Genomic DNA, 13,141 nt, shown 5'->3' with positions numbered 1-13,141 from the left:
TTTTGTAGAACTACATGTTTTAGATTTATCATTCTATAAGTTTCGTTAAAAATATATGCTTAAATACTATGCTATCTTTTTTTTTTTTGTTTTTAGTGTTTTTTCTGGTTAACATTTCACATTAAATAAACTCAATCGCTTTTGATGCAACATTTTGGCCCTCACTTTCACGGACCAAAACGTCAACTTCTTCTTCTAATCCAATCCAGCTTAATGGTGTCTTATTAGGTAATTTGAATATCCATGTTGTGTAAGCCTCGGTACTAATACCTTCAGGGCATTTCAATTTTATATTGTGCTTATTAGATAATTCATTATCAATCAAATTGAAATCATTTTCAAAAGATTCCACCTTGAATAAAGCTTTACTCAAATTAACAAAGTAATCAAAGTCACTTTTGACATTGATCTTACCACCATAAGTAATCTCACCAATCAAATATTGTAGTTCATGCCATGGAATAGTATTTGGATCAACGTTGGTTCTTCCTTTTGAAATCAATGGTTCAAATAATTTTTTGATCACAGTTAGTCCAGCAGTGAAATCAGAATCATTTATATCGTACTGTTGAGTAAAAGAAATTGGTGAATATCTAAGTCTTTCTTGGATGACACTGTGATACCAAACCAATAAGAAGCAAACATGTCTAAATTCACTAACTTCAATCTTCATTAATTCATTTGGAATTGATTTAAAAGTTTCAGACACAACATTCTTTAATCCTGGTTGGTTTTCAAACGTCAATACTTTGGAAGAATTGATTAAGCCAATTGGAATGTTATTAGACAATAAATTACACGTCATGAAAATCCTGAATCCCGATTCAATAGAAACATTTTCAATCTTTTTCTCTAAGAAATTCAACCAGCTGGTGGACATTTGAATGTTTTGTATTAATACCCAATTATTCTTTTTCATAGCTTGATCAATTTCCTTGTTGGCAATCTCAACACCTTCCTTGGACCCCATAGAAACAATAACTAACTTTTCATTTAGCTCCTTAGCAAGTTGCTCAACTTTAAATGTGGCGTCGTATCCTTCGGGAGATGCCAAAAGAATTGGCTTCCAATTTTCCTTTACCCAGTCCTTGAGCTCATATTTAGAACTGAATGGAACAGAGCCAGTAAATAAAAAGGAACATAATTCTATAAAAGCATCCATAAAGGCATCTTTCCTTTCGGTATTACATTTTCTCAACGATTGTATTAACGGTTTCAACACATTTAAGGTTTCATTTTCTGGATTCTGAACAAAAACGCTTTCAATTTCTTCCTCACTTTCAAACATTGATCCTTTGTCAAAGCTAGCAATGCTTTCCATGAGAATCTTTTTAATATCTTTATCATAGTTTTTATTAATAATTGCTTTGCAAATGGTCAAAAGCGTATTGGCAAATTGTTGACCAATTTCTAATCTTTGAAAACTGAGTAACAAGCCTAACGAAAAACTGATTTTATCAGAGTAACATAATGAAGGAATAACCACACTGAAGGTCTCTTTATAAAGCTCTTTGATAAATTCTTCAATTTCTAAGTTCTTGACTCTGCTCTTTAAAACAGAGGTGAAAATTGAAGTATAAGTATCTAAAGAAAAAGCATAAAATTTATTGAATGAAGTTAAGCTCTTCAAGACATTGAAAATTTTTACTGAATGTTTGGCAACATCATCATACTTGTTTCTGACTTCGTCAACTGTTGCCATAATCTCATCCGATTCGCTGATCTTATAATCTATCTCTGTGGCCTCTGCCTTCAATCTTTCCAAAGTCTCGACAACGTAGTCATTATCTAGAATATTGCCTGAAGTATCACTCAAAGAGGCTAAAAGCTCTTCCTCAAGGTTATAGAGACGAACCTTGTATTCACCTTTCGAACTCACCAATTGATTTCTCTTTTCTTGGATATCTGGTCTTATGAACTGTAAAGTAGTATTTAAGATTTGATCTTCAAGACTACCACTAGTTACTGTGAAATTTACCACCGAGGTTCTTGCAGCAACAAATGATGATAAAGCAATCAGAGAGTCTTTTGTGAATAAAATTAATTTAAAATTTTCAGAAAAATCAATTTCTTGATCACCTAACTTCACAACCATACGACCCCCATTTCTATGAACTTCGTGCCTAAGAACCGGATCGAGTATAGGATCATAATATTCGGCATCTTTGATCAAAATTATTCCACCGAATCTCAAAGAGTTTTCAAGTTGTTTCACAAAAGATTCATTCAAGAAACTTGTAACAGTGGTTTTTTTAGGAAGATTTGATTCGGTGATCACATTCACTATCAGTGATGAAGGATCAATAATTAATGGAATTTTTGTTGATTTCATGATAGTGAAGTTTTCAAAATTGAGTGTATCATTGGTCAATCCACTGTTTTGCCACCTCAAGATTTCACCACCATTTGCCAAATATCCGGAAACTGACAATGAATTATCGAATGGGATGTTTGCATTCGTCAATTTCAGTTTCCATTCTGAAATCAATAATTCACGACCCTTTTGATCGAAGGTTCCGGCGTAGACTAGAAAAGCAGCAGCTAATAGAGAGTTACCAATTAATCTTTCTCTTTCGATTCCGAATTTATCTATACTGGATTTCCATCTATATCTTTCACTTGTTAAATTATCTATCAACTTCATACTTCTATTGACTTTCTTTTCAACAGAGCTCATTTCGAGCTTAATATTTTCAGCTTCTCTAATGAGGCCACTATAGCTATCCTTGTATTTTTCGATACTATCTTCAAGCTCATGAATCATTTCATCCACAGCAATTAATTGAGCTTTGGTATTCTTTGTTTGTGCTTCCAAAGCAATGACTTCATCTCTTAAAGGACCAACACTTTCTAATATACTTGAATATGCCATTTGAGCTTGAACCCATTGTAAAAGGGGACCACAAGCTTTACTGGCACGGTTAACTGTTTCAAAGTTAAACCCTTCCCTAGAGAGATAGACTTTATCCATATATCTTCTAACATCTGGAGTCAATTGCAGCAGATTGTCAAATGAGACGATATTAGCAATAAAATCATCACGACGGACAATTAGTTGAACATCTCTCCAACTAGATACCTCGTAACCAATCAATATACAAACAGCTTCCATTGTCATTTTGACAGCAGCTGGAGGGTTTGACATACTCCTAATTTCTGTAAGATGTTGCTTTTTGATGTTCTGAACTCCTCGCTGTGCTTCAATAACAGCAGGTTCAGCTAATTCTAAATCTTTCATTACTTCTGATCTTCTCATTTCAATTTCAACTTCTTGCTTACTCAATTCCTCTTGCGTGGCAACAGAGAATTCTTGCTTACGTTCGGCCTCATTTTGGTCGGTAAGCATTTTATTCAACATAGTTTTTGCTTCCTGGTCTTTTAACGCCAAATACTCTTTTTTCTTCGAAAGATGATGCTTTAATTCATTGACTTGAATTACCGTTTCTCTCAATTTATCAAGACCGATACTAATGTGTCTTTGGTTTTCTTCTAATTCATACTGCTTGTTTGTGAATATTTCAATGAAGTTTTTGATTAAGGCCATGAACTGACTCGGAGTCTTGAAATGATTCAAGGTACTTTCATAATCTATGACGACACGATGGAAATAAATGACCACTTCCACAATAACATCTCTGAATCCAGTGATGTCAGAAAAGATGTCACTATCATAAGATTCAGGAATTGAATAGCTTGATAAGTCAAGGGGAACGGGTTCAATTAAGCGAGATCCAATTTCAAACAAAGAATTATTCGACCAATCACCCATCCAACTCAAAACACATCTATTGAATAATGCGGGTGAAGATATCACTTGTGGTTTGTTAGAATTTTGCATGTCACTTATTGTAAAGACCACATGCAAATTCTCTGAAATTTGTTTGGTGAACCATTCATACAATTCTTCGTTTGAGTCTAATAATAAACCTTGACTATGAGATTGTTCTGTGCATAAATTCATAAGATGATTGTAGTCATCTCCTTCAAATAAACCTGGAATCTCAGCATTAGCTAAGAGAGTATTCATTCGTTCAATAAATGAAGTTTCAAGAATACTTGATTCATCTATAAGGAAACATACCTTTTCACCATTTGCACATCTTAAAAGTATAGATCTGAGTGTAGCATCAAAATCTTCAAGCGTGTACTTTCTGCTAACATTTAATTGAATTATTTTCAAACCGTTGATCCAGGCAACAAATTTTGCTAAAGTTGTTTTTCCACTTGTGCAGGGTCCAACCAAAATCATATGGCCTTGAGGTTGTCTTAAAACTCTATCAATTCTTAAAGAATGGTCTAACAAATCCCCATAAAGCACCAAGTTCACGTCAATCTCCTCATCGCTAAAGACCCTCAACCTCTCGGAGACGAAAGACCTTAACTCAACTTCATCTACCGGCTCATACTTCGAAGTCAACCAATTAGAATAGAGAACAGGTTCTCTTGTAACATTATCAACATCTATGTTCGGGAAAAATTGCTCAATTGTTTGCTTGAATATGGTCTTTGTCCAATCACGTTCGTCGTCCTTCACTAGTCTATCATAAAATAGTCTCAAACCTTCATGATACCACAACCTGATAAGGTCATCTAAGGATTGATACTCCACTGCCCTAAGAGCTTCCAATATACCTCTTGTCCATCTTGTCAATTCACGAGGAGAGTATATATAATGATCCTGCAATTCTGAGGTTAGCTTGTCCTTGGTTTTTTGATATATCTCGATCATAGCATCTGTCACCGATGAACTATAAGTACGGAGGTCGGGGGCACATTTAAGAACAGCCAAAGTAAAGGACTGGTAAATTTGTCTCAAAGAATTTTTACCTGGGTAATCAACCATAATCAAACTAACATGACGAAGTAAACGGTCTGATAGAGGATGACGGCCTGGGTCATTAGGAGAATTACAGGCACCAACAAATTGAACATTAGATAATGTCACCCATTGCTTATCCTTGACTTTCCAGAACCCTCCATTCTCCACCATTTGTCGCAAAAGTGAAATGACTCTCTGAGTACCGTACTTATCAACTCCTGGCAAGTTTATTTCGTCGCAGAATACCACTACCCATTTACCATTCACTTTAGGCGTAAGGACGACACCACTATTTGTTTTCTTATAATGACAATATTGCTCTAAAGAGGTCATCATTGACTTTGGAGTGGTGTCTTTGGAAAAGTTCAAAGGTAAGACGTCAAGGTTAGGAGACTTTCTTAAAGCTTCCAATAAAGTCATTGTCTTACCGGAACCAGGTGGACCGCAAAGCAATAATGTTTTATGTTCATTTAAAACAGAATATATTAATGACTCGTGTCTGACGGTATCTAAGGTCGGAACCACCGTATTTGGATTAGTTATATGTTGAGGTTCTAAATCTTTCACTCCAACGATCCTACTCCAGCTAACCCATTGACACTCCGGCAAAGATATATCATAATCAATAAATGCACAATCCTTATCAGGTAACTCGTCTATTCCATTGAATTCTTCGAATAAAGAAATGGATCTCCCGAACTCTTCACGGTCACTTAATGAACTTCCACCAGCAAAAGACCAAATAAATGATAAAATAATTGCCATTTTTATATATTTCTCGCTACCGTCGATGGGAATGGTTTTATTTACTGCTCTATAAGTGACAAAACGACGACAGTAAACCTTTAGCAAGGTGCAGAAAGCACCAATAACCCTATGAATTGTGAAAGGCATAATATGGTTTAAATTTTCAGCTTCAGCTGCCACTCTTGAAAATAAGTTTGAACTAGTTATATTGAGAATATCAGCAGCCAATGATTCTTGGATATCAATGATTTCAGTATTGGAAATATCGTTAAGATGTTCTTCATTCAAATCTATAGCAACAGTAGAGAGCTCGTGAGTGAATTTTTGGAACAACGCATTTGTAGATACTAATGACGAATCAAACCAAATCATACCACATCTACTAATAGTTGCCAATGTAGTATATTTCAAGCTGTTTACTTCAAACAATAGTCTGATGTTAGGAGGTAATTCGAGCCTTTCACCATTTGGCAAGGTTAATAACTTGTTATCATCTAAAACACTGTTTAAATTTTCTGCCCATTCAGGATCAATATCACCGTCAAACACGATCCATATTCTTTTAGACAACTCACCTCTCAAATTACTTTTGATCCTTCTTAAGATACTGGTAAATAAACCGTCCGTCCAATCTCTTGTCACAACATCTAAATAACCATAAATTTCATCTTTCGAAATAACTTTACAATCAATAACAAAAGTTAAATAATCAGTTCCATCTAATTTAGATAATGCTTCTAGGACCAGCTTATATATAACGGACTTTCCTGAACCAGCAGAACCTACTAACATTAAGCCGTGGTGGTTGCTTTGCATCTGGGACAATTGCAAACATTTATTGGCCCAATTTTCAGTTACTGTAAGACCATCTCTCTTGGCAATAGTGTCTAGTTCAGTCATTAGATTGGTATGATCAAGGTTATCGTACGATACATTGGGGAAAAACTCGTCAATCAAGTCAAGTAATACCACTTCATCCTCTTTAATTAATTTTGGAGCAATTGTCTCTCTGATACTCTGGAGGACTAATTTGGATTCAAATAATAATGAATCCGACGTGTTGGAGGGCAACGATCTCATTATCAGTCCACATTTATTCAAAGTACTCTTCAAAGTTCTTAACCCGAAGTCGTAATGAGATTGCTTGGATGTATTTTCCTCTATACCGATAAAAAATGGGACAACAATGGAAGCTAATTTTCTTGAATTAACAAATCCTTGAGATGTTAGTAATACATCAGCAATGATTTCACTATCAGCCTTTTCCATGGAAAAATTTCTAAAAAGTTTTTTCAAATTTTCTGGTAACTCGTATCTACCAACATAACCAGGATTCATAGTCACAAAAATACCTGTTTCAGGGTTGACAGTTAAACTCTTACCTGAGATTTCTATTTGTTCACTTTTTCCACTTAATCCAAGTTCAATGTTTTCAATTTGGGATGAGACTGCACTAAGAATCCTCGAATCTAACCTATTGAACTCATCAAAACAGCCCCAACAACCCACTTTACATAAACCTAAGAAGATTCTTCCCATTGATTGAAAATCAAAAGCTTCGTCGCAACAAAATACTAATACCATTTTACCCAAGTTATTTCCTAGGGCTTTAACCGATTCTGTTTTACCTGTACCAGCAGGACCAAATGGAGATCCTCCCAATCTTTGATCTAAAGCTTGAGTCATGGCTAAGAAGCATTTATCTATCAATGGAGTATAAGCAAGTTTATCTGGAATCCCCAAATATTCATATCCATATGTAAACTCAGCACCAGCTTGTTTTATTTTTAAGTTAGTAACGAGGTCAGTGGAATCGGTATTATAATAAAACAATTGTTGAACATTCCAAATAGACTGCAATTCTTCTTGGGTACTTGTACTATGCAAAGATGATAAAATGTCTCTTTCATGAAGCATTTCAATAACTAAGCACTCGAGCTTCTTTCTTTCTTTATTTTCAAACGAGTTTGATGATATAAGAGTCGACATCACGTTGATCAATCTTCCATATGCTTCAACAGTTTTAGTTAAAGAATTGTCCGAGATAGCTTTTTCAGTAGTTGATGTGAAAAAAATTTGAAGAGTAAGAGTTAATACCTGGGTGCTATAGAGCTTTATGCATTCTCTTAAACCGTCAAACTGATCGTTCTTGAAACATTCAGTAAAATCTTTCAAACAATCCTTTACTGATTTTGAAAGTGTAAACTTGATCTCTAATTCTAACTCTCTTAACCATTCATTTAGCCTAGGATATTTGATCAAAGATACAGGGGTAGATAATTGAAGCTTTTCTTCCTGTTCACTATTGATAGCAACTATTGTAGAGCTTTCATTTTGGTAATCAACAGAGTTAATACCCGAAAACATCTTCTTAAAGTGTTTGTTTATACGGTTGATATCAATGGCACTACCAATAATCTCCAATAGATCTTCGTTCCCGACGAAGTAAAATCTAGGAAATAGTTCTCTTTGTTTCTCAAGATAGTCAGTTAAAGATTTTCTAACTTTGACAAGACTTTCTAAAAATTTGTCCATAACTGGCTGTATATCACTGATTAACAATACATCCAAGACTAAGTTATATTTGTTCGCCTTCTTTAGAATTCCGAAGAATTCATAGGTAATATTTGTGAATCTTGTCGACTCAACTGGCAATAAATTCTTCATATCGTTATTTTTATTCCCGAATACACCATCGAGATAAACCCATTGTCGTTGGACATCGATCCATGTATCTAACAAGATAAATAATCTGTTCAATTGGTCTTCCAAGGAAATGATTTTTTGCTCGAAGTTACTATAGTAAGGAGAATTTTTCATACTCGCTAAGGTATTTAAATCACTATCACATTGATCAAACAATTTATCCCAATTTTTGATCAAACGACATTTATTCTCGTAGTTGAACATTTCGAAGGTAATCGTTGACCATTCTTTTTTGATGAGAAGTAAGTTATCTTCGATAGTTTGCTCATTATTAGCCTGGACCAAAATCGATTTGATAATAGTTTCATTTAATTGGAAATTCAAATTGAATACGTCACCGACCTTTAAACTCTCGACAATCAAATCTTCGAAGCCCACCAGGTCTAGTAATTGTTTCCAATGATGTTTTTTCATAGCATCACTTTTCAAATCATTAATGAAAGAAAAGTTTTTCAAGTAAGATTTGATAAGGTTCTGTATCTCATCAAATGCGGCGTATTGACGGACTTTAGTTGGTAATGAGCGAGAGTTCATCAAGACATCATCTAATTGGCGTCTTAAGATTCTTGGTTGAACTTCTGACCATTTCGAAGATTTGACTCTCTCTAAGTCTTCCCATAATGTGTTTATAGAAGACCAAACAGATTTAAGATCCTCAATTTCATCAACAATGTCAAACAAATCTTCCTCAATTTCAATTGGAATTTTCAAATTTGAAGAAATTTTCAAGACTGATGTTTTACTTTTGTCCAAATGGCCGACTTTATCTTCAAATGCAATCAAGTTTGTTATAGCATTCGAAGGATTCAAATTACCAGAAATTGGTTTTTTATTAAACCAGTCGCCTATCAATTTTTTAATCTCTTCATTCATTTTAATTGCCTCGGATTTTACTTTAGAGACTATAATTTCATTATTGGCTTCAATAATTTTATCCTTTCTTTCTAGTAATGTTTTCACAATAGAAAAATTGTTTTCGAGTTGTTCAACGAATATCCAATCTTGAGGAACTTTGAATTTTCTTTTTTGAAGTAATGTTTGACCTTTGTTGAAACTTGAAATTTTTTCTTGAATGCTATTTATGCTGGTTTTGTAATGGAAATGATTTTCAAGTACTGTTATTAATTTAGGAGTCATCATTTGAATATTCAAAGTTGGTTCTAATAAGTTTCGAGCATTCAATAAATCATTATTAAAATTGATCAAATCAATTTGGAATGACAGAGCAAATTTATTTAATAAAGTATTTTGAAAGTTATCAAATTTCATTACAGTTCTTGATTGTACTTTAGCAAAATCAATTTGTAAATAGTTGTTGATGGTGAAGAAATTTTCAGGTCTATCAAATAAGGATCTCAAGTTAATAATCTTGTTAAAAACTTGTAACCAATCATTGATTGTAATTGGTTCCACGACATTGCCGAACAACTTGTTAAATTCATCATCGGTATTTAAATCCAAATCCCATAGGTTTTCCAAAACAAGCCATTTCTCAAAGTATGATAAACTATTATTCATGAGCTCATCTATAATTTTCAAGTTGCGGAGTATATCAACAGTAATTGAGCTATTGGAGGTGATTTTGAATTTTTCAATCTTACCATCAATTTGGATTCTTGATTGATTTTCAATTATATCAAAAAATTTGTTAAATTCTGAATACCAAGCTTGTTTAGTATCTTCTAAAGGAGGGGATAATATGAATGATTGGTTTTGAAATAGAATTGAATGATTTCCTTTAGGCAAAACGTCTGATGAATCACTAGATATTAAAGCTTCATTAAAAGAATTTAATTTTTGTTGACATTTTTCAATCAAAACATTTTGAATATCACCATTTATTATCTGTATGAATTTCTCAAAATCATTAAAGTTTTCATAACTTAATTTAATAATCTTTGATTGAATTGAATCGATTACTTTATTAATTTCAAATTGATTAAAATCACAAGTCAACAAATTGGGTAATTTATCATTATATAAGAATTGATAGAATCTTAAAATTTTATTTGATTGAGAATACAATTTATAAATTTCGTCTTGGAAAATTGTTAAATTATTCAAAGATTTAATTTCTATTATATCCTCATTTTTGATATCAATTGAATCATTTTCTTTTGAATCATTAGAAATATTTTGCAAATCATAAGCTTGAGATATATGAATCCAATCAATGGAAAGAACTTCTTTTAAATGTAATAAAATTATTTGTTTTTGATAATCTAATAAGAATCCGAATTTTTTACCATAATTTGTTTGTTCTAATTCAATATCTGAAGTTGTTTTTAATATTTCGATATGTTCAATTAAAGTAACAATAAATGGGTGTAGTCTATTAATTTTTTTAAATTGAATTAATAGATTAACTGGAATTTTGAAACCAAAAGAGCTTAAATGATTTAACTGGTTTGATAAATTAATTAAATTTGAATCAAAATTAACAATCAAATCTAAAGACTCATTATTTTGATCATCAATTTTTATGATTGGACCACTAAAATTGAATTTATAATTATTTTTAGAACTCAAAGACATTAAATCATCTAACCATTTATTAAAAATTTTATCAGGGTTCAAATTATCAATTAAACTTGAAATTCCTAAATCAAGCTTATTACCTAAAGAATATTTATTCCAATTTGAACCTAGAAGAAGTTTAAGATAAATTAAATAATTATTCAATTTATTAGTTAAACTTAAATTCCAAATTATTTTTGAAATTATTGGATCATTAAATTCTTTCGAATTGAAAAAGGATATAATTTGATTTTGTTTTTTCAAATTTAATTCAACTAATTTTTCAAATTCTTTATTAACAATGGATAATATTTTTAATTTAAGTTCATCACTAATTAACGAAAGAAGATTATTTGAATTATTAATTGTATTAAATTTTTTGAATTTATTAAAAATTGAAATAAAATCATTGAAATTGTTACAATTATTAAAAATTGAGTTTAATTTATCAATTATTAAATTTTCTAAATTGTTGAAACATTCCAAGTAAGTATTTTCATTTTGATTCCAAATTAATTTACCATGATTTGATAAATCTAAAGGATTTATGGGAATAATAACTTTATTATAAGTATCGATGATTTTATTTGAAAAATCAATATTTGAAGGCAATAAATTTGATAGGGTAGTTAATAAATTTTCATGTTTTAACCTAAAATTCATTAAATATTGAATTTTATCACGTAATTCATTAAAAGAATCTTGATTGATTTTAACAATTATAAATTTTTCTTGTCTTTTTCTTAATAATTCTCTTATTAAATTAATCATGAATTTAATATTTGAATCAATTAAATTAAAGATTTTTAAAATTGAATTATTATAAATTTTACTAAATTGATTAAAGTCAATTGTCATTAAGGAATAATTAGATAAAATTTTATAAAAATTTTTAGTTAAATCATTTAAAACTAATTCAATTAATTCGATTGATCTAATAATTGGGAAAGAATTCAAATTTTTCAATTTTTTCAAATGATTAAAGATATTTATAATGACTGATTCGAATTTAATTAAATTTGAAGAATCATTTAAATTATTTGAAATATGAATTAAATCATCAATTGGTAAATCTTTTAATAAAGAATTATAAATTTTAGTTTCGTTTAATTTATCATTTAAACCAATATCATTTTGGAAACTAAGAGTTATGTGAAATCTTTTCGATTCATTCAAAAATTTAATTGAGTTTTTAACTTCCGAAGATAAAATTTGTTGATTTATTGATAAAAGAGCTAATTCCATTGATTTCCAAAATTGAATTTCTTCTAAGATGGAATCACCATCTAAAGGATTATGATTTAAATTTGTAATTGATTGAATTTGTTTAATCCAATTATTAACAATATTAGTTAATTCATTTAAAAAAACCGTATCATGAATTAAAGATTCTTCTTCTTCTTCTTCTTCATTAATTTTATCCGAATTTAAAAGTTGAACAATTTTTGGATGGGTGGATATGATTAAATCAGGAATTTGAATCTTTTGTTGTAAATGTTGTAAAGATAGCGATAATTCATTAAATTTTTTCTTGGTTATATTAAAAGAAGATTCATTATTTGAATTATTTGTTAATAAGTCGAAATATGGAGAGATCCCAAGGTTTATTAAGAATCTTAATTTTTCAAACGATTCATTATTTGAATCTTTTTCTTCTTCATTTAAAAGTTTAGCCATTGGGATATTAATTATATTAATTTGATCAATTAATGAAGTTTTTGATATTAATTGACCCTTTTGTTTGATTAATATGATTAAATTGGTCAATTTAGTCAAATCGCCCTCGAAAGATTGTAAATCATTTGATAAATGATACCCATCGTCATTAAATTTAAGTAGGTATAAAGAATCTGGAGTATAATTTGATAAATAATTAGTTAAATATTCATTGGTAGCAGATGTCTGGATCAAATGGGAGTCATTTATCGAGGTTAAATTATGGATGAACTCCAACACCGCATTGGGCGTCACCGTTTCACTCTCCTCCATGGTAAGTAAGTGTAATTGACTAAGTAGAATATCAATTGACCAAGAGTAGTTGATGAATTAGACGCCGGCTTGTTTTGATTTCGATTCGTGTTTGATCTGGTCGTGCGCGGAGACCAGGTTTCGACTCGATGGGACCCCCGTACCGCTGGGACTTTTTTTTGGCTGCAAATTCACTCCCTGCTCAACTAGTTGAGGTAATCTAATGCACGTTTACAGGGTACTACGGTCACTACAGGGTATTACGGTCACTACAGGGTATTACGGTCACTGCAGTGGTACTATATTTATCGGTTATCAGGTTGGTTTTGCAAAGCCTTGGGTGGTCTTTGCTTTCTTATATATAGGGAAACCAAGTGAGCGGTA

General features: G+C 31.4%; 1 protein-coding gene across 1 annotated transcript; it reads right to left on the bottom strand.

Annotated features, from left to right (window-relative positions):
• Positions 1-26: 26 nt before the first annotated feature.
• On the bottom strand, positions 27-12,778 carry DYN1 (dynein heavy chain; the record flags this gene model as incomplete). Its single annotated transcript, XM_020223187.1, has 2 exons — positions 27-12,571; positions 12,746-12,778. 2 exons carry the CDS (start codon positions 12,776-12,778, stop codon positions 122-124), a joined length of 12,483 nt encoding a protein of 4,160 aa, XP_020078712.1. The 3' UTR covers positions 27-121.
• Positions 12,779-13,141: the final 363 nt, after the last annotated feature.

This window comes from Hyphopichia burtonii (assembly GCF_001661395.1).
Source record: "Hyphopichia burtonii NRRL Y-1933 unplaced genomic scaffold HYPBUscaffold_1, whole genome shotgun sequence".
NCBI classification, from domain to species: domain Eukaryota; kingdom Fungi; phylum Ascomycota; class Pichiomycetes; order Serinales; family Debaryomycetaceae; genus Hyphopichia; species Hyphopichia burtonii.
Note: the sequence above shows the minus strand (reverse complement) of the source record. Positions and strands in the feature narration are given on the sequence as shown.